Consider the following 25,135-nt stretch of genomic DNA (forward strand, 5'->3'; position numbering starts at 1 on the left):
GTCAGAGTTTTAATTAAAATATCAACTGAATTGACACAAGCTTTTATTAGTAAAGTCACTACAAAAGGCCTTTCAATTGACATGCGATCAATTGTTCTGTATTTCAGTCAGTTTTTATCACATTATAGGGGTTAGCATAGAAGATAAAGGAAGTATATTCCCTCAAAACAGTAAACTTCAACATATCCTTCTTTGTATTTTTAATGTGCTTGTTCTGAGTCGGACAGAATCATTTGTGCTGGGCAATAAACCAACAGGAAGAGGAGTAATCGACCAACCTAAACCTGTCTGTCAGTATGTTCACCAAGATCGGTCCCCTTAGGACTCGATTGTTCAGTAACATGCTTGTTTTGTTTGAATTCACAACAAAGAATAATTACTAGTTTAGAGTATTTCAATTACAATGAAGTATAATGCATCCATCATGGAGCATTCTTTTATTAATTTTCAATATGTCAGTGTCTTGAAATTCACCCAGTCAACCAGCTTTAATTCTAAAATTCTTATGCAAAAATGTATTCTTGCAAAACATATCTGTTAACAGTGTTCTGCATCTATAACATGGCCTCTGCATAAATTCAGGTTCACAAAGAAATTCTATAAAAAAAAAATACTGGCTTTATATTTGGAAATAATCTGAGAGGCAGAATATTTCAGAGGCATAGAACATTTTTAAAAATCCTTTTGATTTCTGGGCAGCGGTGTCCCAGTAACAGTCCAGTAGTAAATACATACACACACACATCTGTTTGGAACGTGTGATCCAGGAAGTCGACACATTAGACAGCTTTAAAGTTCTCCATGACCAACTTCGTCTTTCACCCGTTCGTCCTGGTTGGCTTCGGTCTGAGGTTCTTTCATGTTGGCGAAGGCGACTTCCCTTGTCAGCTGTTCGAGAGAAGGGAGACCAACCACCAGGTTTCTCATCGCGATGGCTGTCATCAAGAATCTAAACGCGATGGGGAACGAGTTAACGAGATACATTCAGACTAATTTAGTTTTTTATAGCAGGTTCTCGGTGTAAATACAACCAAAGACGAAGACGGCGCTCACCCCCTCCGCATCGTAGAATACTTCTTCACTGCAAAGCGCTCCAGTCGCTCCAGTGCACCGGCCTCCCTGCGCTTCTTCACCTCCTTCATACGCCGTTGCCTCTTCAGGAACAGCTGCACAATCGGGTCCGTCGCATTGACCTCTGACCCTTCATCACCGTCTGCGGCGATAAGAGGCTGCAGCTGAGGAGGAAGAGGCTCGGTTTCTATTGGAGGAAACAGCCCGGTCAGCATCTGTTGATTTTTTTTTTTTTTAAGAGCTCTTGACAATTCCATTTTTTTTCATAGTGTTGGCATCAGAGCAATGCTCTGTATTTTTTCATACAATATTCCACTATTAAGTGCTCCCCCTCATCGAGTTAACTGCCTAACTTGTACCTGTCCCGTTGCGAACACGCTCCTGAAGATCATGCAGCTTGGTGAAGTTCTCCTGGAGGGCCGTCTCTGTGGTGTTCACGTAGATGTACATATAGCAAGACGGTACTTCAGACACTGTGTACACCTTGTGGTAGGCCCCAGCAGATACCTACACACACACACACACACATTATGGTAAATCCTTGAGTGTCTGGGTTAAACAGTTTAATGTTAATGGTGAGGATAGTGTGCTGCTGTACCTTCATCTGCTCACCAGGCTGCAGAGTGTAGTTCTTCTTCTCCTCCACTATCTCCACATTCACTTGGCCCTGCAAAACACTGATGCTGGTGTTGCCCAGATCCTCACTGACAAAGTTTTCCAAGTGCAAACCTGAAAGGTAACATGCTGTTAGTTAGCACAAAGGCGGATCTTGTAGCAAACTACAAACATAACAATACTTTTCCGTATGAATGAAAAGGACAAAAAGAGATTTGTAACCTGGGAAATCGGCGATGAAGACAATCTCCGTCTGATTGTCCAGACTGCCCTCAATCTCCTGAAACTTGGTCCTCCACGGTGAGAGGTCCACCAGGAGAGGCATCAGCCATGTGTTTGGTCGGAAAGGTGACCAATCAACCTTCACAACGTCCACACGGGGATCAAATATCCTGAGGGAAAGGTCCAGAGCACGTTTTAAAACACACTTTTACTAGTTCATAGTGATCTTTTATGACATTATTCATTTTATGAATCTGATGTCATTATATTGAAGGCATCTTTTTCTCAAGCAAAAGGCTCTCATACCTTTGCTGGAAGCGTTCATTGATGGACACCCAGATGTCGAAGTAGATTTCAGGATCAGAGATATTATAGCGGGGCAGGAAGTGATTGAGGCACGTGGCATACTGCTTCAGCATGTCTCCGTGGTCTTTCCAGCGACGGCTTTGTGTGAACACCTTTAGTACCAATTATGTCTTAATTAGTAGTCGGCCAAACTGCAATTAAGAGAAATCCTGACGCTTAAAAGGTCAAATCAAGGAGTGGTGTATTGAGTGATACCGTTTATCTTCAACATGCAAAGCCATTGCTATCTAAACTTTAAAGTGTTTATCACAATTAACCTTACATGCTTTGCATTGTAGCTCTTGTGCATACATACGCAACATCATGACCGTCTGCACTGCATGATATACCGTTAGGACAAAGTGCACTGCTCACATACTCTATGTCTGACAGGGTTTTTCCTTGTAACTCACTCCGGGGTTCAGATATCCAATTTCTCCAGTTTTTCCATCTTTGTAGGTGATCTTTACATGCTGATGGCTGCGGGAGTGAACCATCATGTCCCACGAGTAGCCGTACAAGCCGTTGGTCCAGTTGTTGTAACCCTGCAGAAAAACTAAATATTAGGATCATGCCATACTAATAGAAATCACTCTGAACATTTCTCACCCTTTCACCAGTTTTTATTTAAGCCGTCTATAAACCAACACTTTAAATTCATAAAGAACCAAGAAAATATCACGAGTATCTACTTCTTTGGGGTTTTCGCCCTTGTGCTGAAACCGGCCTGAGCTGTTGTTTGCTGTGGATCAATGACTGTTGACTCTGATTGAGCAACAATCGACCTGGTGACTCAGAGGGTTTAAAAAGCTATTGCTGACAGCAAAGTACAATCCTATTCAACAGAATGCCTCTGTGTAGAAAAAGGAGCCAGAAGAACATTATGCAACCATTTACTAACTGGTTCTTTGGATCAGCTCTAAAAGTCTTTACGGATCTTTAATGTTGAAAGAGTGGATGGACTAATGTACCTGTGTGATGAAGTGGGAGTAAGGCAGGAAGAGCTGTTCAGTGATGTAGAGAATAGTAAAGATGGCTGCCAGCTTGTGCTTTAATTTCAGTCTGGGAGCTTTGGCGACAGGCGGGGTCTCCTGGGGATTGGTGCTGGTGCTTTGGATCTCATTGTAAACACAGGAAGTACTGGGCTGAGGGTCCGGTGAGGTGAGTGGCAGGACTGCCCTGAGGAATGCTGGGAAACGTGCAAAGAATCTTCTTGGCCAGTCGGTGTAGCAGAAGAGGGGACTGCTGGCCATCATTGTGTAGGAAAACATCCCTATTGGAGGATAAACAGTCTCAAGAAGTTGGAGGTAAAACGATGCACGGCAAATTAAAGGCTGAATTAAAAGTACCCATGGGAACAAGAGAGATGTTTGTAATGCAGACTCACCAATGCTGAAGAGCTGAGAGTTCATACAGTGGAAGTAGGAGACAAAGAAAAACGCATAAGGCCGTGTGGCATCAAAAAACAGCAGGTAGCCAGCTGTCAGATCCAAAATAAGACCACCTCCATGCACCACCAGCAGATTTACTAACTCCACAGGCAGAATCACTCTGAAAAATAATGTGTGAACAGCAAGATCAGAGTGGGAGCACTGAGATACAGTCAGCGATAAAAAGGCGTTGAGCAATAAAACCTACTTGAAAGGATCAAACAGCCAATGGTGAGCCAGGTATGACATTGAGTAGCCCTCCACCCAATCTGCATCCAACTTTTTGAGTCCAGCGAGGAAGTATACAATAAATATCTTTGAGGAACAAAAAAGGCATTGACATCATTAGCTCACCTGTTCATGATTAATTGAAAAATAAACAGTATTAGCTGTTAAAAGCCACTGGTGCACACACTTGTGTCCTCAACAAGGTGTAATTCCATAGAGGCACGTGAGCATTTCTTATAGAAGGCCTCCGCAATCCATCGATTGACCTACAAATAAGACACAGGCATTAAGGTCTTCCTCTGCTCTCACATACAAACGGGCCAGAAATGCACAAGCAAACACACCTAAAAACATCTCACCAGTATCTATTGGCGTCCATAAATGTGAGCTGAAACCCGATGAGGCCGTACAGGTACGAGTGATTGTTCCAGGCCGTTTTGTCCAGCAAGAAGATGTACCAGTACGTCGAGATGAACATGAGGCAGGAGAGACGGTAGAAACAGCCAAGCATGATGCCCAAAGCACCTTCAGTGAGAAACATACATAGCAGCTTCAGTTAATAATAAAAAAACTGTTGCTGTTACTATTAATTAGTCGGTTTCTACACATGGTCCAAAGGGAGTCCTACTCAGACAATACAAATAGCTGTATAAGGCCTTTTGTGGACAACATTTTAAATGTTACAAAAGGAAGGAGTTGAGTATGACAGATGGGGGTCTAACCAGAAGATGCAATATACTATTGCATTATGGGAAATTCAGAGGCATTCAGAGTTTGACCCATACTAGGCACTCATCAGGGTATTGAGACATATCTGTTTCTTGCAAGTCCCCCAACTGGAAGTGCAATACAAATATGCTAAAGAAAGTTGGGCAAAATCAAGACAGTTGTACAAAATACGATTAAAAATAACGTGCAAATAGTGAATTAACACTAAGTGAATTAAACATTTGTGTTAAGTTCAATGTTTATTTTGTCTTAGATCATTATTGCAAATGGAGTACCGCATACAAAACAAGCAGTATTACTGCATATACAATATTTTAACATATCGCGTTAATGTTGTAAATGTCAGGAGTTAAGTGGGTTTGATATTCCTCTCTGGTGTTAAACAAATGTTACTTAATACTGGAAGTGTCGAGATTAAGAGTACAACATGGATGTGTACCCAGGCTGGTTTGTCCACTTAGTATTAGGTTTCTAACCCTAATGATTTTTTACATTTTTTAAATGAAAAATTGCAGGTCTGGTACACGTGTGCTTTGATCTTCACCGTAGACAGCCACCCCACAGAGCTGTCTCCTATAAAACACTTGCATCCGCTGATACTCAAAAAGACGGGGTCCCCTTTCCTCACCAAGCCTCAGTAAGCCCTGGGTTGGAAGCATTTCAACCCGTAACCTTTTGGACATAAGTTTCGAACATTAAATAAGGAGTGTGACCCACCAAAGAACATCACCACATACACCAGATACATCCAATCCATCGGCAGTGGCTGTACGACATTGAAGAGGGGAAAGCGGCACACAGGGGCACCATCCAGGTATTTATAGTCCAAGTGACTGAGGCCACGCTCCTGCGTGATGTCGATAACCATGAGCAAACCTGCATGGAAGACACACAATGACGTTGGAAGGCCACAAGTGTTTTAAAAGCTCCAAGGAGCTATCTTAACCCGGTTACAAAACTCCCTTAAACCCCGCAGGCAGAGTCTGTACTGAGTAAATTATAACTTACCAAACAAGCAGCGGAAGATGCCAAGGGATGCAGGGTCAGTGGGGCGGTTCAGGAGGGACACCAGGCTGTGCCAGGAGGTCAGGTCCTCCTTCCTGAACCCAAAGAGCTTCTCCATCTTGCTTTTGGTTTGTGGCATGTCAAGGTTTTTTGGATCAGTGTCCTTCTTTGCAGCTTGTTCCTCTCCATCCCTGCTCACAAGAGCTCCTAGAGGTTTAACAGGCCCCACAATTTACAATGTTACAATGCCGTGTTTGTTTATGACAGAGAGCAAGATATTGTGACATTGTTTGTCAACGAAATGTTTGTGCATTTATGTATACAACATGAAAAGCCTTGCATGATTTAAAAGGCTCTTATACATACACACCAAACACGACTGTGTTTTAGATTGCAGCTACTCCTTGGGTATATATTGGTCTAACTTGTTATAACATTGGCTAAACAACAACACCGACTGTCACTGCGAACAAAACCTCACCTGCAGTTGCGTCTCTCGCCTCCATGTTACAACACGTTCAGAATACAATGGCTTTTGATCGGGGACAGGGGGTTCAAAGTAGCCCTGTCTCCCTGCCCCAGGTGGACGTTTACTGCCTGGTCAAGTCTAGGAAAGGGACAACGTTACGTGTCACTGCCCCACACACACGGGCGAGTCGAGGGAGCGAGCGAGAGGAGGTGGAGGTTTCGGGAGGGACTGGAATGTTGTGAAAGAGGTACTCGTCGTTAATTGGCGGATTCTTCCAATAATCACGCCCACCGAGGAGGCCCGCTACGTCATATCCGGCGCCCCTTGGTTCTCGCAGACCACTCACTTCGCTACGCCTCCCTAATAAAATGGAATGAAAACTAACAAGTGAATTTAGTTCACAACAATATGAGGGGGAAAAAACATAAATATTAAAAACATTAACAATGTTGAATGATCGTTAATAGTCAACATGTATCTGTTGTATATTGTGTGTAATTTATGTGGGAAATCAGGTTACGTTTACATGTGTTGTCCCACATTGCCTCCCTTTTAATCTTCCTTGCGTCTGAAAAGAAAGAAATAAAAAATATAAATGACCTTCCAACTGCATGGACAGAGGCACACAGCTGGAGGTATCCTGTACTCAGGAGGAGGGAACCCCTGGTCAGCGAGTCACACTGAACAACCATCTCTTCTCTTTGCTACACTGGGTGTTCACAATCACATTGTCCCACACATATACATCTTGTTACTGTTCTGATTACTCTTCTTCCTGCAGTAATTCAAGCTCCTGTCGTAACTGCAATACCACAGGATACCACGAGAGGGCAGTCACGTATTGTATATTCATATCTGTTTGCCCGCATTTTGTTTATTGACCCAGAGATAAAAATGAGGGATTTAATCTCCGGATTTTAGTTTGAGGCCAGTCACAGTATTGAAGACAGGTGGCAATGTCAGCGTTGTTGATGTTAAATGCTGTTTACTGAGCAGCTTTTGAATTAAACATATGAGAGACCCTTTTTTAAAACAACTAAGGGTTCTATCTTTTACATTACATTACATTACATGTCATTTAGCTGACGCTTTTATCCAAAGCGACTTACAATAAGTGCATTAAACCGTGAGTCCAAACTCAGAACAACAAGAATCAAGCAAGTACAATTTCTTCAATAAAGTCAAACTACAAAGTACTATCCGTAAGTGCCATTTAAGTGCTACTGAAGTGCTATCGGTAAGGGACATTTAAGTGCTACTACGGCATTTAAGTGCTACCTATTCAAGGTATAGTCGAAAGAGATGTGTTTTTAGTTTGCACTGAAGAAAATAACTAGGTGAACATCTCTGCTGAATCTCAGTTTTCTGTAGAAACTGGTAGTCAATTTTGGCCATTGCAGATGTTTGAAGACTAAACATTGTATGTAACTCAGGGATTAGTTTAGCCTCCATTCAGTGTGGTCTTGGTCTCCCTGGTTGGTTATTCAGATGGGAGCATGTGACAATGTGAGAGGTTTGGAAGTGGTCTCATCGTCCAAAACAAGAAAGACCTTTGTGCACTCTATCAATACATAATGTATGTAATAAATATGTTCAACATCACTAGTTTCAGGTGTTTTTATTATACCCAAGTATGTGTAATTTAGCACCAATTATAGGGAAAACTAAGACAAAGTTGCAGCTTAGTATATGATTTAGTTAATTGTGTTTAGTTTATCAGCAGTTTTTAGATTCCAGTGAAACAATATGCTTTTTCTTTTAAACCCATGTAAATAATCTTTATTCTCAAGAAAATCCTGGTCTCAATGAGAAACCCTGATTAAATAGGCGTGCATGTACAAATAACATGGCTATTCCTCCTTGAAATTGTATGTATTAGTTATAGACTATTTGTGTAATGTATATTAAAATAAAGATGTTTTGTTGTTTTTACCCCCCTAATTTAGCCAACAGAAATCCCAAATTGACTCTTTTACATATAGTTGTCATATTTTCACACATAACTAAATAGTGACTATTCCCACCCTTACTGCTTTTAGCGTTTATTTAAGCATGTATTAAAGTTAGCTTATTAAGTTAATGTAATAGCCCACGACTAACACTGTTGATGATTCAGCGGTGCCCTTCGAAAGAGCAGTGGCGTTTAGCTCTAGAATAATGTGAGAAACTGGTCATCGTGTTTTCACGTTTTTTTTAAACGCTTGTGGTGAATTCAAGGTATCGGTGCAACGCGGAATAATTATTAAAGTGAACCGATTTTGACATAACACAAACAAATAAACAAACACGTAATGATAGATTTGACAGACGTTTCCATGTTTATGTAATCCATCCATCTCGCGGCAGGGGGCGCCGTTGAGCAGAGCGGCCGCCTGTGTCGTAGAATGCTGCCGTTAACTCGCGAGAGAAGAAGAATATCAAAAGCAGCCACAGTCTTTCAGGTCAGCAACACAGCATCTCCTCTGGGTCTATATCTGCAATAATATAGAAACATGTAACTGGAACCAAAGAGGGGTTTGCGGTCCGGAGGCTTGTGTAGAACCGCAGCTTGTCAGAAGCGACGCTGTTGTTGTTTTCAGACCTGTTTTCGTGTGTGCTTTCGGTAGCTAAGCTAGCTCCTAGGTTCTAGCCTCTTCAACTGGCTCGTCAACGTCTGCAGACTGTCTGACGGGTCTGAGATAATCGGCCGGTGTTTCCCGTCCACATTAACCCCGCACCCCTCCCTCGGCCTGCGGATCATCAGGTAAGTTAGCTCATGTGTCCTTTTGTTAAATATGCTGAGCATCTGGTTTCAGTGTGCGGCAGGAGGGAGACCTCGCATCAGACTTTGTGACTGAAAGATATTTGTTTCAATGTCATTTGCTTTATGTTTTAATATTTAACTAGACGATGCCATTTTTGATGAACGTGTGTATACTCGATGTTTACATTTTACCAAATGGCCTACATATAATTTAGTGTTACTTTCAAAATATTTTGGAATGTATTTAATTTATTTTATAAGAGAGACACGTTAATGCTAATGCATTGTTATATTGTCATGCAGTCTTTAAGAAAAGTGAATGTGTTAAAAAAAACAATTGTCAATCCTTCCATCAGCAGATAATTAGCAACAGTTTTGATAACGAATCAATCAAGTCAAGTCATTTATCAATTAAAAATGAGAAACATTCTTTTTTTTTCAACTTCACAAATCCGTGACTGTTGATTTTCCTTATTGTCTGACATTTTATAGACCAAACAATCAATCAACCCGAAAAATGAATCAACATATTAATCAGGAATTATATTCATTGTTAGTTGAAACTCTCAATAAAAGTAATATAACTCCAACACAAGCACAACACCTAAGCTTTATCACAATACTGCAAAGGCCAACATTTCTAAAAGTATCTGCTCTAATCATTTTGATATTATATTGATCAATGCAGATCTGTTGCAATGTCAAGACACTGAACAGCAGACTTTGTTTTGTTTGTGTTACGTCTCTTTGGAAGTTTAGAGATGGGAAGTCTGAGCAGTAGGTTCCAGTCTCCCTCTCAGGGACCAGAGGAGGCTGCAGAGGGCACAAGTACCAGCCACAAGCATGGATGTGAGTGTAAGAAGAGAAAACGAAATGCCCAGTGTGACTGTGACAGCGACCAAGAGCAGGACGATGCCATACTAGATACACCTCGCAGGTAAGTCTGGTTAAAAAAAAAATTCCGGCGTCAAAGACATCAATATTTCTTCTTACCTTTTATTTTTGTCTCTCCTCTGTTGTTTGTTTGTGTTTTCCAAACTTGAGCAGAAAGAAATTGAAAAGTACATCGCGATACATTTATCAGACTTTGTTCCTGAATGGAGAAAACAGTGACATCCGCATCTGTGCTCTGGGACAGGAGTGGAACCTCCACAAAGTCTACCTGTGCCAGGTAAAGGGCACAAAGACAATCAGTGACATCTCCTTTCATGTTAGTTATCATTGCCTCTCCGTTAATACTTCTCTCCCTCCTAATTGGATTTTGTAGTCTGGGTATTTCTCCAGCATGTTCAGCGGCTCTTGGAAAGAGTCCAACATGATGGAAATCAACGTGGAGATCCCCGACCAGAACATCGACACTGAAGGTGAGAAGACCACAGTCAAAGAAAGCAGTTTGTTTGTTTGTTTTCTGATAGAAATGTACTGTTTTGTTTGTTTGTGTGTGTGTGTGTGTGTGTGTAGCTCTGCAAGTCGTATTTGGATCCCTGTACCGGGATGATGTCCTGATCAAGCCCAGCAGAGTTGTCAGTATTCTTGCAGCTGCTTGTATGCTACAGCTGGTCAGTACATTCAAATTACCATCTTTTATTTTTGTATGTACAGTCATGTTGTACAAAAATGTATCAAATCCCATGTTTGTTTGTTTTGTTGTCTACAGGATGGCCTGATCCAGCAGTGTGGAGAGACCATGAAGGAAAACATTAGTGCGAAGACCGTGTGTGGCTACTACGCTTGTGCCAGCATCTATGGCTTGGATTTAGTCATGAAAAAGTCAGATTTTAATTGCTTAAAATCCCAGTAATTAATGGGTAAAACCGTATATTGTGCTGTGTACTCACATCCCACTGTGTATGTGTTTGTGCATCTCTTTCTGCAGGTGTCTTGAGTGGCTTCTGAACAACCTGATGACCCATCAAAATGTCGACCTGATGAAAGAACTTGGGTGTGTGTGCACGCTCAGCTCAGTTCTGTAGTTTTTACATAATCTTCCAGCATATGTCCTTTCTTCAGGTACCGCTGTATCTCTTCTGATAATGAAGGTATCACATCTAATTTAAGATAGGCCTCATGAGTACACTGTGTTGCCTAATTAAAATGGTCTGGATTTTGTTTTAGTGCTATGACAATGGACTGTGGCTAGTAATTATGTGGCTGTGTTTAGTAATTATGTTTTAAACCATTGTGTAAAATATTGTATCTATGATTAAACTCACCATTTGTCTCTGCCCTGCATTTACAGGGGAGAGGTCATGGAGCAACTCATCCAGTCCTCTGACCTGTTTGTCATGCAGGTGGAAATGGATGTATACACAGCTTTGAAAAAGGTACATGACATATATATATATATATATATATATATATATATATATATATATATATATATATATATTATAACTCCCTGTTCTGTCTGTAGCATGTTTCTAAAAGCTCTCTTTGTAATTTCTCTACTCTGAAGTGGATGTTTCTGCAGCTCAATCCATCATGGGACGGCCCAATCAAACAGCTTCTGGCTGACGCTGATGCCTGGCTTTGCAAACGCAGAACAGGTACAGTAAGGCAACATCTTATGAAAGAGGGATCTTCATATGTAATCTTTTTCATTAGTATCCACACACAAATGTTTGATGTGGTTTCCAATGGACTTTGTTCTCCAGACCTGTGTGAAAAAGAGCCCTTCTTGAACACCGAGGACAGCGAACCTTTTCGCTCAGTGTTCAGACACGTTCGTCTCCAGTATATCATCAACGATCTGGCATCAGCACGCATCCTGGAGAGAGATAATATTTTGCCCCCCGGTAAGATGTGGCTCTGTCTGACTAGATTTCAACATGAATGTGTTTCTTCTTTGCTCTGGAAAAATATATCTTTAATTTCATTATCTATAAACAGTGACGGATTTGACGGATGGCGTTCTTGTTGCTTCACTGACTATTCTAGGAAAATAAGCCCCATTATGTAGACCAATACACTACATGTCATTTTGTTCTTAATGTATTTACATAATTTGTTATCAGTGGTTTAAAGCATCAGGCTTAAAATTTACTAAAATAAAAACGTGCAGACCTAACATTTCCATCTCTAGGAATCGTCTTTTTAATGTGCTTATGCACTGTTAATATTTCCTATTCTAACTTATCCCAGATTGGTTAACGTCGGTGTACAAAAACCAGTGGTTCGCCATGCTCCGGACAGAATTTGACAACGATAACGGGTAAGAACCTGAGACTGAGCAATTGTAATATCAGTGGACTTTTAGTCTCACCTGTATTTTTTAGCGGCATCTTTTATATAAGCATAAAAACTGTATAGATGGAATCTGATTTTTAATGCTGTTCGGATGACAACTCTGATGTCCGTCATTAGTCCTCAGGAAGCTAACAAAGATGAGTTTGAGCTGAGCAGTATGAGGTGTGGCAGAAAACTGACTAAAGATGGAGATGTAAGTCAGACCGTCTCGCTTCTACAGTAACTTCTGCTCCTGTACAATGTATTTAGTTACATTTTTACAGATACATTTTTTACCACCCTCTCCACAGTATTGCTGGCGGTGGACGGGCTTTAACTTTGGCTTTGACCTGCTGGTGACCTACACAAACCGTTTCATAGTCTTCAAAAGAAATACTCTCAGTCAGCCATGTGGGGGCGCTGTGAGTCTGCAATCTCGGAGGCATCTGGCATTCAGGTGTGTAGTGCAGCAAACCTTTGAATGTGTATCTAAAACTAAGACATGTATGACATACTGTCAACTACTATTAAAAACTGCATCTATAATATGGAAATAGTCTCAAACAAAACAATTTTTTAGTGATTTAGCATTTGTTAAAGTTGCTCTCCAGTCACAGTGCTGCAGTCCAAAAGCTGAAAAGGGACTTTGTAAGTTGGATATACGTTCTGGAGTTCTGCAACATAATTGGGATCTGTTTCCTTATTTCAAGTGTACATCTGAATGTTTAAAATGATGAGTAGTTGTTAACTTCTGTGATAATTATGCAATAATCAACTGTAAATAGTATTGTAATTAATAAATCATGATCTTACTTGCTACAATTACAATAGAAAGTATGTTATCCATTTTAGACCACAGCCACATTTGTAAAACTGAGCTTGTTTGGTTGTTGTTGTAACCGTTATATATTGAAACTAAGTGTTTGTTTAAAGGAATAGTTGACATTTTGGGAAAAACATTCACTTTCCTCCCGACAGTTAGACTTTATCCTCGGACATAGTGATGACCCGATTGCAATTTTCGTGGCTGATTTCTGATTCTTTTTAATTCCTTCTTTTTTTTTAAACAATGTGTGTGTGAATTGAACCTTTGACAATCTTTATGTGATCAGATTACGCCTGGCCTCCTTTGATGGCCGAGGAAAGTTGGTCTGCAGTCGTTCAACAGGTTACCAGCTTCTCACCCTTGAGAAAGACCAGGTCAGTGAGCACTGTTAAAATGTAGATGTCTCCATTGCCATGTCATTCATTACCTTTTTATATGAGATGCTGTATTTGACATATTCTTCTCTTCAACGACTCAGGAGTATGTGGTGATGAACCTGGACAGCCGGTTGTTAACATTCCCCCTCTACGTGTGCTGTAACTTCCTGTATACATCGCCTCACTCGGACCACCGCCCAGATTCCTCAGAACCAGAAAGCACTGCTCGCTGTGTGTCTTGATGCCTGTTCAGCAGCCATTAACTGCTACGGTTACACCGACCTCATTCCGACATTGGAAATACCATCTGCATGCTTTGTAACACAGTGAGATGTTTTGTCTCAGTGTTTCAGATGTTTTGTCTCAGTGTTTCGGACATTGAGAGTACAAATGGGGTTCAACGTGTCACAGAGACAGTGGCCAGGAGAGATTAGGCCACTTTTGTCATCGGAGCAGCTTCAAACGTTGGACCTCTGCCAGGAACTCTGCACTGGGATGTTGGACCATTTTTCAAGAGGGGGAAAAAAAAAAACTATTTACTTATATTAATATATTATATGAATGGGAACATCATCAGGAACTGCTCTGTAGGGTGAAGCTGGACATTGAAGGACTTGCATGGGAAATGGGAAGATTGAAGTCTGTTGTTCACATTAGTGTAAATTGACTGCGATGTCAGAGTGGCCCTTCACTCCAGTGATGGGGTCAACAGCTCTCTGCACTGCAGCCGGCACACAACACATCATGTCTGTGTACAGTGTTGTAAACAATCTAGACACATGTACTTCACATGATCTCTGCCAACACGTAAGATGAGTAAATTAAAGTTTTGACAGCTATCATCTGATAGCGTCATACCTGCTGCCACATACCACCTTCACTCCACTTAAGCAGATTTCCCCACCCCTTGTCACAATGTGACAATCTCACAGGGCAGCTGATGACTATGTTCAACAGACATCCAGTTTGGTATTATTACATGTGTTTTAGGATTGAGAAAACGGCTTCCCCACTTCCATATTATACCCAGTATATAATAAGTACTTTGTAAATACCATTTATCATTTTGAAACAACTTTGCTAAAAGTAATGTCACAATGCCCAGGTAATCGTTTTTAAGAGCCTCTATGTTAAATCTTTTTTCATGAGACATAATCCTTCAGGAGTTTTTGTGTGCTAGTCTCATTTACAGTTTACACTTGGATGTCTGTTCAATGACACTAACTTTTTGATATTCAGCATCATTTTGAAAAATGTTGCCATATTGTTTACCAGCTAGACTGTCAAATGTCCTTTTGCGCTCGTTACCGGAGTCCACGGCCTCTCTCATGCAGTTCGGTTTGACGCATTTAAGCAGGCTGTTCAGAATGCTCCCATCGCATATGAAATACCTTTGCAGTTATGTTGTTTTACACTTTTGTACTAAAAATTTCGTCACTATTTGTTTTGGCAATTTTGGAAATCTGTAACCCAGACATATACTGATAACAGTAAGATTTGCCTGTACATCCATTACGAAGTCTTTGGTTTTTATTTTTTACTTAATTTGTATGGATTCATTTTTTGCAAAAGAAAATACAATTCTAAACGGACAATAAAACGGCCCATCAGGCGGGTTGTGGTGCTAGCCCATGATCCTATTTATTTTTCCAACAGCTGCAGTTATTTATGTATTTATGCTTCTGAAGATATTACTAAAGTTCTTGCCTGATTTATTACTTTGACTGTCACTGGGATACACCCACAGCTACAATAGTTTTATACTATTAGTGGAAGTGATTTATCGCTCGAAGTGATGACCAATCTGTCAATTTTATTGCATACATGTATCATTTATATCTGTATTCATAGGTAAGGTTAAGTACACTCTCAAACAGTCATAGTATATAAGTTATACTGTAGTCAAAACAAGCCATTGTACAGTTTTTTTAAAGAAAAGTGTGTCATTGAACATTTTGGATATCATTCCAATCAACATGTGTTAACTGAACAACTAGATTTAGACCTGTTGAATGTGAGGTTAACATCAGATTTAATGAGTTTACCCAGACTGCACCTTGCAGAGTTGCCTTTCTTGTGCTATTATTTGCTAACATGACATTTTTGCAGTCATTAAAATGCAGTACAAAAACAGGTTCATCTACAATAATTTTAATACAGATATAAACAAATATCATCGTGAGGTCAAACAATCACAGAACTCAACAATGAAATGACAAAAAAATAAAGAACGAGAAGGCTCATACCGGAGAGAAACTTCAGAAATCAAATATGACCGAGGAGTTGAACATTGAGTACATTCAAAATGCAAGAATAGATACACATGTGGACCGTCGGTGGTGCACTCTATTCTGGCATTTTAAAATGTGATACTCAGATATATACTGAGTGAGTTTTTCCTATTTATCTTTGTTAATGCACACTTCTCTTCTTCAATGCGTGTTTGAGTTGGCGTCTTGTTCATAAACGAGAATGCGTTTTCCAAACATGAACCCAGCAAAACTTTTAGTTCCCAGTTTACAGGGAGATTCTAGTTTGTGGATTACACATAGTAAGATAACAAATCTCAGTGGGGAGTTTTAAACCTCCACAACAGCAGCATTCAGTCATAGCCGCGAGAACTTGTCAAAACTCTTTTGTATCACACAATCCATGTTAAACTTCACTCTCCATTCTTTCATGGTATTACAGACCTCTATTCTACTGGTCAGACTGGCTGAGTTGGGTGACCCTTTGCTTCTGCATGTGTAATGACCTTAGACTGAGTCTGCAGGACGGACTAGTCATCCATCCCTCTCCTTACTGCTGTATAGAGTTCAAATTATCTTTGATTCTTCGGGTCATGCTGGGGATCAGGTTTATGTGGTCGTCCACACAACTGCCCACACAGCTGTCCATCATGGATCGAACAGCTGGCTCTTTAGCGCCGGAGTCAAACAGATCCTTTGCCTTATCATTGCAGTGCATCGTGCATCGGCTCAGACGGTCCTGGTGGGGCAGAGAGGAGAGATTGTTTAAACCTAATAATAATAATAATAATAATAATAGACATAAAAGTCCCAGTAGACATGTTTAGGATGTACAGGTGACAAGGCAGCTAAGCATTTAGGCTTAAACTGAACCAGAAGATTCTTTCAGTAAATGTATTATGTCAAAGAAAAATCGATACAAAATTATAGTATGCCACAAAGACGTCATTAAAAAAAATCATAATATCGCATGCCATAAATGTTAGTTTAGTATAAAAATGTCACAACAAGTCATAGTATGTTAGTCATTAAAAAAGGTAATGATATATAAATAGTATTGTATGGCATAAAAGCGACACAAAAAGAACGTCACCTGGTAAATGGTTGAGTGTGAGGGACGGTAAGGGGGTTAGACTTGTTGTGGGTATTCATTTTATATGTTTTACTACCCGATTTAAACCTCTTCCAGGCTTGCCTCATGGGACGAGATATTTGTTAAATAAGTTTTTGGCAAAAAGAAAAGAAAAGACAGGGACGTTGGAAAATTATTAAATGAACTGCACAAAAAAAAAGAGCATTACTCTTCTATTGTTCAGTGATTGTTTATTGAGAATGGCCTGTTTTCATCTAGTTTCACACCGTTATCAGCAGCTGATACATTTGAACTCCAGATATACTGACTTTAAAAAATACTCAAAGAAGCAACACAGTAATAAGAAAAATAGTCACTTCATCTTCCAAACAATCCTTGTAATGTTGTTTCAATGGGACCTCTGCCTGGCCATTTCCAACCCCGAGATACTCAGTGGCCCCAAAAACCTCAGGTTCAATGTGCGTATACTTTGTTTTTATTGAGTCTGATTAATTGCAGATCTTTGAAAAAGCACCACTAAATAATAACATAAACAGGTCCACAAATAACTAAACATTTGCTTTTTAAATGTGTGTAATAAGGTATCCCATGAGGGTCAGACCGGCCATGGTCTGTGGCAGGTTAGATTGAGGGTCCTATTTCAACTATTAGAAATGTCAGACTGATACACAACCTTGTCATCGAGAGCATGGGACAGCAACTATATGTGGCTTGACTGAGGACTTTAACAAACGCTCACCATTGATTGTCCTCACCTGAAACTTCTCCAGCTCTGAAGTGACCAGTCCCTGAGCTTGGGCCAGAGGCGTGTGACACCTCTCGATGCAACGATGCACCACCGACATGGAGTCCGTGGGACGATCACAGCAGTCTGCACTGCAGCTGAACATGCGACCCTGCAGCAACACACACACACACACACACACACACACACACACACACACACACACACACACACACACACACACACACACACACACACACACACACACACACACACACACACACACACACACACACACACACACACACACACACACACACACACACACACACACACACACACACACACACACACACACACACACACACACACACACACACACACACACACACACACACACACACACACACACACACACACACACACACACACACACACACACACACACACACACACACACACACACACACACACACACACACACACACACACACACACACACACACACACACACACACACACACACACACACACACACACACACACACACACACACACACACACACACACACACACACACACACACACACACACACACACACACACACACACACACACATCAGTGTAGTACAAACACACAAAGCAAACATGCACAGATGATGTTTCCATAGATAAAAACACCTGCCTGCATTACACGGATGTTGTCCCTCTCCAGGCTTTGGACCATTTCTTCCACCACACTGTGCACACGTGCCTGGTGTGCCTCTGCCATCTCAGTTCGTCCTGCTCGCACAGCGAAGTCTTCACTAATACTCACGTTTAGAATCTAAACCAGACTGGACTGACTTGTAATGTCCACCCCAAGTTCCTTTACTTCACAAGTTGATGATAACTAAGGTCACCTCCATTCAAGCATGGTTCAAGTCGTTGTTTGCGTCACGTCCGGTTTACTTCCGCAACAGAATCCTTTTCCGGTGTTTTTCAAAATTGTTTTCCTGTCAATTCTCGACTTTGGAATGGAGGAGTTGCAGACTCGGAAATAAACAGTTCTCTATATTACTCGTGATAACATGACTCAAGAAATAGGACATATTACGCTCAGTTCCTTTAAACCTCCACGAGCTCTTTTTCAAAAGTACGTTATCCTAGTTCCTAACTCGATTTTAATTACGCTTCTACTGTTTATAATAGCAAAATAGCATTTAAAAGAAATTTAATTGAAAAGCTTAATTATATATCGTCGATTAGGCTCAAATCAACTGTCATCGTTTAAACTTTGCACATTCCACATTTGTTCAGTTTTTAATCTCAAATTCAGAATTTACGGCATTTATTGTGGTACTCCAATGTAAGCATGCCCGGAAGTGTGTCTCGGTATTAAGAGACGTTCACGGCGCTCCGACATGACGCAACCGTTAAACAAGTTTAGTTAGTTGCTGACACTACTAGTCTTTGTGGCTTAAGTTACCAGTTCAGTTTTCTGTTTAAGTGGTCAGAGTTTCACCGGACTTTGAATTCATTGTAGAGTGTGACGAAGATCACGCTGCGAAGGCTACTTCTCGATCAACAACTGTACTTTTGAAATAGTGAGTCCTCCCCGTGCAACTATCTCTCTCGATAAAGTGTCTAACTGAAGTATTTGACAGACATGTACGCCTTTGACTCTATAAGTTACAATGTCCTTTGTTTAAACTCCTGTGGGAGTAACCTTTGACCAAGACTGATAAAGTTTTTACCGGAACTCGGACTGTATCTAAAGGGTATATATGCGGAACTGTCCGTGTTTACGCCTCCTGTACAGATGCTGCGTGGTGCAGTCGAGAACTAGACGCCCACAATGAATCCACGAACTCTGCCCCTGAGAGCCCTGCTGTTTCTGGGGCTTTGGCACACTGGGAGAAGAAGTCTAGCCTCGGCCCCAGGGCTGCAAGAGCAGCCCAAAAGGATAGGTGAGTCTGTCCCAGGGTGCACGTGACTACAAAACACATACATCCTCCTGTCTATAAATACCTCATCATTATATCATATTTATGTGAGAGAAACCTCACTGTGACCTTACCCAGAATACAGTCGCAGAGACACCGGCAAGTTGAAAAAACGTACACATTTCATTTGCATAACACATAACAAAAAAGGAGATACCCGGACATCATCATTTGCATATTTTGCATAAGGTGTGTGCGTATTAGGTTGCTAACTGGTGGCTCTATCTGCGAGTTCAGAGGGACATGGTCTTTGCAATAAAATTCCATCAATATTTAAACTGCCGATTAGATGTCCTGTTGTAACATGTCAAGTTCATCAATCAACACGAAAGATCCTCATTCATTTGATGATGTTAGACACATGTTACTTGCATGAGTAAAGCTGCAGGTGTCAAATATGGAATACGACTTCATAATAAAATGAAACTGGAGAACGATCAGCCTACAAATGTGCATATGCAGCTACGGCATTTATTCTTTTTTTTTATTTGTATCAATCAATTGAAAATATTAAACTGTGTTTTCATTGCTGCTTTGAAGCTGTGGTCGGAGCAGGCATTGGAGGCACATCTGCAGCGTTTTACCTGAGGCAGGAATTTGGAGCCGGGGTGAAGATCGATGTCTTTGAACCAGGAGCCGTTGGTGGACGACTTGCGACAGTGAAGATCGGAGATTACGAGTATGAGACGGGAGGCTCAGTGATCCATCCTCTGAACCTACACATGAAGCACTTCATGGAAAAATTAGGTAATGTATTGTCGCAAAAACAGAATCACAAAAGTATTTAAAGTAACTAAAACCTTGCTTGAAACTCCCCAAATCAAAGTCAAAATACTAACTGCGGAAAGCACTTTAATCTGTTCTCATAAAAAGAGCTTCACCTCAACAAACCACAATGATCGACCCAAATTGGTCAAATACAAGCAGCCTCCTTTGTCCTACTAAAGCTAGATTTAACCATACCAAACGGGTTGGCATCACAGACGAGCCTCCATTCGTCACTAACTGGCTCAGGGAAACCTCGCAAGGTTATTCTCAACACCAAAACTATTCATTGAAATAAAGTTAACACAAAACAAACAATGGAGTGGGCAGATCAGCAAAGTCAGTCATGAAAGTGAATGAATAATGTGGCATGTGTGCTGTGGAGGTGTTGAAGGTGCAAAAACAGAAGAAGAAGCTGCTGCAGGGTGAATGTCAACTGTAGGAAGTTAAGAGAGGCAAACAGCAAAGGGCCAGCTTGTATAGCCTGCATGGCCTCTCCCTTGTCAGCCAACTGCCTGCTGAGGATGACCAGGACAGCCTCCCAGATAGTGGGAGGAGTCACAATACCCTAAATTAAACAGACTCAGCACAGTAACTGTAACCATTATTGGTATGCGGTCTAGTACATTTGAAACTTTGAGAGTAACTTACTTAATGTTTTTTTTGTAGGTATTCCTCAGAGGAAAGATGTCCCCTCTAAAATGGCAATCTTTGATGGAAAGGAGCTCACGTTTGAAGAGAGTGACTGGTTTATTGTCAATTTCTTACGCATACTCTGGCAATTTGGGTTCAGCTTTCTCAGAATGCATATGTGGGTGGAGAGTGTTATGGACAAATTCATGAGGTGAGGAGGAAAAGTGGTTGTCATGGCTCCTAAAACTCGTTCTTTTGGCATACGTTCCAGGATTATAAACATAGGTGATCACGTGAAACCTTTTCATACACAGGATCTACCAGTACCAGCAGTATGGTTACTCATTCTCCAGTGTGGATAGGCTCCTTCATGCCATGGGCGGCGATAGTTTTCTCATCCTGCTCAATCAGACCCTGGAGGAAACGATGATGAGCCAAGGATTTTCACAAATCTTTCTCAACAATATGGTCGCACCCATCACTCGTGTCAACTACGGCCAAAGTGTTCGCATCAATGGTTTTGTGGGTATGTTTGTAAGAGTTTGAATTGGTTCATGACATGAAGGTTTTTGATGAAGAAACTGTAAAATAGAGGTAACATTTACTGTCTGTCTTGTCTTCAAGGGGCAGTGTCATTAGCAGGAGCGGCTCCAGGCTTGTGGGCAGTAGACGGAGGCAATAAGAGAGTGTGCTCTGGACTGCTGTACAACAGCAAAAGTGAGCTTGTCCCTGCCAGAGTGACCTCCATTTCAGTCAAAGTTCGACCATCCAAAGCAGGTACATTTTACATTCCTTCATTTGGTACAGAACTGGCCATTTACTCCCACTGATGGATTCCTCATGTGAATGTTTGCAAATTAATTTCATCTCAACTGCCCTTCCGTCTCCCATCTTTAGGCACCACAACCAGTTTCTATGAGGTTAATTATGTTGGCGAATCAGGCTCAGCACACTCTCTGTATGACATAGTGGTGATAGCAACGCCGCTTCACCAGGGAAAATCTGACATCACCTTCTCAGGCTTCTCTCCCCCGATCCCGTCTCACTATCCCGGACGTTACCACCAGACTGTCTCCACTCTGGTCCACGGCATGCTGAACATGTCCTACTTGGGGACCACAGAGCAAGCCTCGGAGTTCACTGTGTCTGACATCCTCACCACAGACTCAAAGGACTCCGTCATCAACAGCCTGGGCTCTCTTGACCCTGTGCACATCCCTGAGGGTTACAAGCGACCCCCTGCCAGCCAGACCAAAGTCTGGAAGGTGTTCTCCCCACAGCCGCTGTCCCAGGAGCAGCTGCAGGACATGTTCCTCTCCTGGGATTCAGTGTCGGAGACTCGGTGGCTGGCTTATCCTTCTTACCGCCCGCCGCACCGCAAGACGCCTCCATTCATCCTGCACAACCGGCTGTACTACCTCAACGCTTTGGAGTGGGCGGCCAGTGCCATGGAGATGAGCGCTCTCTCTGCCAGGAACGTGGCCCTGCTGGCGCACCACCGCTGGCACCAGCAGGTCGGCAACATCGACCAGGAAGACCTACACACCCGACTAAGAGGAGAACTCTGAAGAGAGAAACCTAAAAGCAATACAATACTATCACTCAAGCAGAGTATTAAGCCACACAGATACGCATGGACAAGCCTAGTGCACTATAACAACAGTCCTGTCAGGGCAAATCCAAACTTTTATTCAGGTATCTGATTCAGGTACCACTTTAAACTCAACACAATTTATTACAACTTTGAACTTATTGATGTTGTGGCGACCATCATTTCCATTGTTTACTCAGCAGGTAAAACAGGGATGTTGCTACAATGAAGTCCGACAAAGCAAAGCACACAGTCAGCAGTCAAGCAATCGGACATGTTGTATACAAGTCAACAATTTAATCAGATTCTCTAAACCGCTGTATTTGGAGGTAAAGCCATGAATAATCCCACGATGCACAGCAACACTTCCTATGCCAACAAAACCACTTCAAATATGGTGTTTTAAAGTTGAATCGGGAAGTCTTTCTGTCACTGTTTGTCTTCTCTTCCAAATGCGTCTTGTTGACCTGGGGGGGGTTTGTTGTTTGTTTACAGCTTGTCTGTCTGTTTAGAGAACCGACCTCTTGCTCTGTCTCACTTCTATGTTAGCATTTTGTCTGCTTTCCTAGATGTTATTATGCAAATAGGAACAAAACTGAGAAACAAATTGCAATGATCCTCTAATCACCATAACAGTCGCCTCAATAGAATCCCACTAAAAGACGGCTCAACACTGTGCTGTGCTGAGCTTTGTAATCAGTGTGAACCACGCTGCACTCCAGGGTAGAAACATTTACTTTTAGGTGTTCCTCTGTCTACGTGTGTGTTTTTTTTAATGTGCCCAGATGCTGTTATGAACAAGGCACAGCTTACATCGAACAAATCAGCTTGTTGGTGTCACGTTGACCAAGATGTCCTTTTCTTGAGGATGTGTCTTCTGATGACTCAGCCTCTCTAAAACGTTGTCTTTCTAAATTATTTGTTATTGATGTCAGTTATGAAGTATTAACATGTCCGTGTTCATTCCTACTATTTAATTGTACTGATCTTTTTTTAAGTCTTTATTTGGACAGTCTAATTACACTGAAGAATTGTGTGAATTCAAATCGTTAAAACTATGATGGTGCCTTAAAGATATCAGAGTAATTGACTTATGTCTTTATTAAGTAATAAGTCTCCCTATAATTTTAAAAAATCATTTCACTTCGGGTTTTCATGTGTTGCTTTTATTGAAGTGAAGGCCGCGACGATCAGACTGAAACGAGTTTGGTGCATTTATGTGTTTTGTTGTAACATGTAAAGTGGCTTGTCAGATGTGCTGTGGCTTCAAAAGACTACTGTATCTAAATCACTTTAATGTTTGTTCGCCACTTTGGGAAGAAGTTTGCTAATTGTTTCTCAAGCACTTTGAAAAGGTGTATGTTTATAGATTTTTGAAAACGTTTTTTTATTGGGGGAGTTGTCGCTAAAATAATATTAGCAGCGTTTAATTGACAGAAAGGTTTCACTTTCACACTTAATTCTTTTGGAAAATACCAGGAAGAAAACTGTCTTCTTCTGCACAAATACAATGAGGCTTTTAATTACAAATATAAAGGTTTTATTTGAGATTTTAAACAAGATTGAAACCTTCCAGTCCAAACAGTATGTTTGGCAAGTTGTTACGATCACAATAAAGGGATGAAACCTTCTCTGTACTCCTGTTTGATATTTTACTACGAAGCAAATCTGGTACTTATTCAAATTGCGTTTGAATCGCTTCTCGAGACATTCGAATAGATCTCACTTTTTATGACGCCATTTGCAAACTTGCTTTATAGATAAAGTTGAGATTGGTGATATTGATGAACATGTTGTTGTTGTCTTTTATATTAGAAGCTCATACTCAGTTTGTACACTTGTTTACATTTCTATCTCATTTCACTTCACAAAAAAAAAAAAACTTCATTCAATTACATTTTTCAGGAGTAAAATGTGCTGTAGTTCTTTTCATGACGGATCAAGGTCTGAGGGGAAAAGTGAAAACATTTAATAGCTGCGGCTGTTTGCATCCCATCATTCATAAGCCAAGGATGTGTGGTGAAATCATTGCCAGCCGCATAATGAAATGTACATTGTTTTCAGCTCAGATGCAAGGACTCCCATTTGTTTCCTTTTGTATCAAACAGACACAGCAACTCCCCAAATAAAGGCCTGTGTGACTGAAAGGCCAACAATGGGTGGCATTGACGGCCTGAATAAGGATACGTCTGTGTGGTGATGTGCCACCCAGCTGTCCTCTCAGGTAGGGAGGGACAATGGTACCAGAGACGCCTGTCCATGCAAAACATGTGATGTGGCTGAAGATATAAGAGGCTGTAAACTGACAACAACCCAACAAATTCCCGTCCCCAGACCAACAGCCAAGATGAGATGTCTAGTGCCACTATTCGTTTTCCTCGCTGCGGCAGCGTTTCACTCTGGTAAGAAGAATACGTTGTTATGATTGGATTGTTAAGATTTAACACTTTAAAATGGGGGAGATATCCATTGATTGAGATCTGGGGCCAACATTTTGTCTATTGTTTGTTTTTATTATTGTTTGTTATGATAATGTGTGGGACTGTGCCTCATGCTTATTTACTCGAGAAGATGTTCAGTTGTGTATTTATTTGAAGCCTGACTGATGTACTTCTGATGATTCAAAGCTCTCTCAGCATCTCTGGAATCTGCAGAGAAAGAGGAGGTAGTTGCTCAGCACGGTGAGGAATTATTGTCAATAGTAATTGGTGATTAATAATCATGTGAGGTGATTAGACTTGCATGCCTCAACATGTATCTAAATGTTTTTTTTTCATGCAGATGGGCTAACTGAACTGAAGAAAATCGGT

General features: G+C 41.1%; 4 protein-coding genes across 6 annotated transcripts; 2 read left to right on the forward strand and 2 right to left on the reverse strand.

The window, feature by feature from the left end:
• Positions 1-26: 26 nt before the first annotated feature.
• Positions 27-6,358, reverse strand: ggcx (gamma-glutamyl carboxylase). Its single transcript, XM_034546514.1, has 15 exons — positions 6,127-6,358; positions 5,649-5,852; positions 5,358-5,516; positions 4,271-4,436; positions 4,099-4,177; positions 3,892-3,998; positions 3,641-3,804; positions 3,225-3,526; positions 2,667-2,798; positions 2,215-2,366; positions 1,909-2,078; positions 1,670-1,800; positions 1,431-1,578; positions 1,054-1,258; positions 27-949 (listed from the first exon to the last, which is right to left on the reverse strand). Exons 1-15 carry the CDS (start codon positions 6,149-6,151, stop codon positions 790-792), a joined length of 2,304 nt encoding a protein of 767 aa, XP_034402405.1. The 5' UTR covers positions 6,152-6,358; the 3' UTR covers positions 27-789.
• Positions 6,359-8,509: 2,151 nt separating this feature from the next.
• On the forward strand, positions 8,510-14,913 carry gmcl1 (germ cell-less, spermatogenesis associated). Of its 3 annotated transcripts, XM_034546444.1 has the most exons (16): positions 8,510-8,555; positions 8,721-8,857; positions 9,612-9,794; positions 9,905-10,028; positions 10,125-10,221; positions 10,319-10,416; positions 10,515-10,627; positions 10,734-10,799; positions 11,097-11,181; positions 11,313-11,403; positions 11,512-11,652; positions 11,999-12,068; positions 12,221-12,296; positions 12,394-12,539; positions 13,195-13,282; positions 13,387-14,913. In XM_034546444.1, exons 3-16 carry the CDS (start codon positions 9,619-9,621, stop codon positions 13,525-13,527), a joined length of 1,512 nt encoding a protein of 503 aa, XP_034402335.1. In that variant the 5' UTR covers positions 8,510-8,555; positions 8,721-8,857; positions 9,612-9,618; the 3' UTR covers positions 13,528-14,913. The 3 variants fall into 3 exon arrangements, with proteins under 3 accessions (XP_034402335.1, XP_034402333.1, XP_034402334.1); XM_034546442.1 differs by having other exon boundaries at positions 8,513-8,857; XM_034546443.1 differs by having other exon boundaries at positions 8,513-8,857; positions 9,617-9,794.
• A 507-nt stretch (positions 14,914-15,420) lies between these two features.
• On the reverse strand, positions 15,421-18,316 carry fam136a (family with sequence similarity 136 member A). Its single transcript, XM_034546445.1, has 3 exons — positions 18,037-18,316; positions 17,383-17,523; positions 15,421-16,273 (listed from the first exon to the last, which is right to left on the reverse strand). Exons 1-3 carry the CDS (start codon positions 18,121-18,123, stop codon positions 16,085-16,087), a joined length of 417 nt encoding a protein of 138 aa, XP_034402336.1. The 5' UTR covers positions 18,124-18,316; the 3' UTR covers positions 15,421-16,084.
• A 375-nt stretch (positions 18,317-18,691) lies between these two features.
• On the forward strand, positions 18,692-23,955 carry pcyox1 (prenylcysteine oxidase 1). Its single transcript, XM_034546441.1, has 7 exons — positions 18,692-18,937; positions 19,153-19,300; positions 19,877-20,083; positions 20,771-20,945; positions 21,049-21,260; positions 21,359-21,511; positions 21,632-23,955. Exons 2-7 carry the CDS (start codon positions 19,189-19,191, stop codon positions 22,300-22,302), a joined length of 1,530 nt encoding a protein of 509 aa, XP_034402332.1. The 5' UTR covers positions 18,692-18,937; positions 19,153-19,188; the 3' UTR covers positions 22,303-23,955.
• Positions 23,956-25,135: the final 1,180 nt, after the last annotated feature.

This window comes from Cyclopterus lumpus, chromosome 12 (assembly GCF_009769545.1).
Source record: "Cyclopterus lumpus isolate fCycLum1 chromosome 12, fCycLum1.pri, whole genome shotgun sequence".
In the NCBI taxonomy this organism is placed as follows: domain Eukaryota; kingdom Metazoa; phylum Chordata; class Actinopteri; order Perciformes; family Cyclopteridae; genus Cyclopterus; species Cyclopterus lumpus.

What these genes read in the sequence shown, in the direction of transcription:
- gmcl1 (XM_034546444.1), top strand. Translation starts at nt 9,619, where the DNA reads ATGGGAAGTCTGAGCAGTAGGTTCCAGTCTCCCTCTCAGGGACCAGAG. An exon ending in CCAGAACATCGACACTGAAG is followed by an intron (nt 10,222 to 10,318) that starts GTGAGAAGACCA and finishes GTGTGTGTGTAG; the next exon opens with CTCTGCAAGTCGTATTTGGA. An exon ending in AACTGACTAAAGATGGAGAT is followed by an intron (nt 12,297 to 12,393) that starts GTAAGTCAGACC and finishes CCCTCTCCACAG; the next exon opens with TATTGCTGGCGGTGGACGGG.
- ggcx (XM_034546514.1), bottom strand. Translation starts at nt 6,151, where the DNA reads ATGGAGGCGAGAGACGCAACTGCAG. An exon ending in GGCGAGAGACGCAACTGCAG is followed by an intron (nt 5,853 to 6,126) that starts GTGAGGTTTTGT and finishes TTAAACCTCTAG; the next exon opens with GAGCTCTTGTGAGCAGGGAT. An exon ending in ACACCTTGTTGAGGACACAA is followed by an intron (nt 3,999 to 4,098) that starts GTGTGTGCACCA and finishes TGTTCCTCAAAG; the next exon opens with ATATTTATTGTATACTTCCT.
- pcyox1 (XM_034546441.1), top strand. Translation starts at nt 19,189, where the DNA reads ATGAATCCACGAACTCTGCCCCTGAGAGCCCTGCTGTTTCTGGGGCTT. An exon ending in AGAGCAGCCCAAAAGGATAG is followed by an intron (nt 19,301 to 19,876) that starts GTGAGTCTGTCC and finishes GCTGCTTTGAAG; the next exon opens with CTGTGGTCGGAGCAGGCATT. An exon ending in TCGCATCAATGGTTTTGTGG is followed by an intron (nt 21,261 to 21,358) that starts GTATGTTTGTAA and finishes CTTGTCTTCAAG; the next exon opens with GGGCAGTGTCATTAGCAGGA.
- fam136a (XM_034546445.1), bottom strand. Translation starts at nt 18,123, where the DNA reads ATGGCAGAGGCACACCAGGCACGTGTGCACAGTGTGGTGGAAGAAATG. An exon ending in ACAACATCCGTGTAATGCAG is followed by an intron (nt 17,524 to 18,036) that starts GCAGGTGTTTTT and finishes GTGTTGCTGCAG; the next exon opens with GGTCGCATGTTCAGCTGCAG. An exon ending in CAGAGCTGGAGAAGTTTCAG is followed by an intron (nt 16,274 to 17,382) that starts GTGAGGACAATC and finishes CTGCCCCACCAG; the next exon opens with GACCGTCTGAGCCGATGCAC.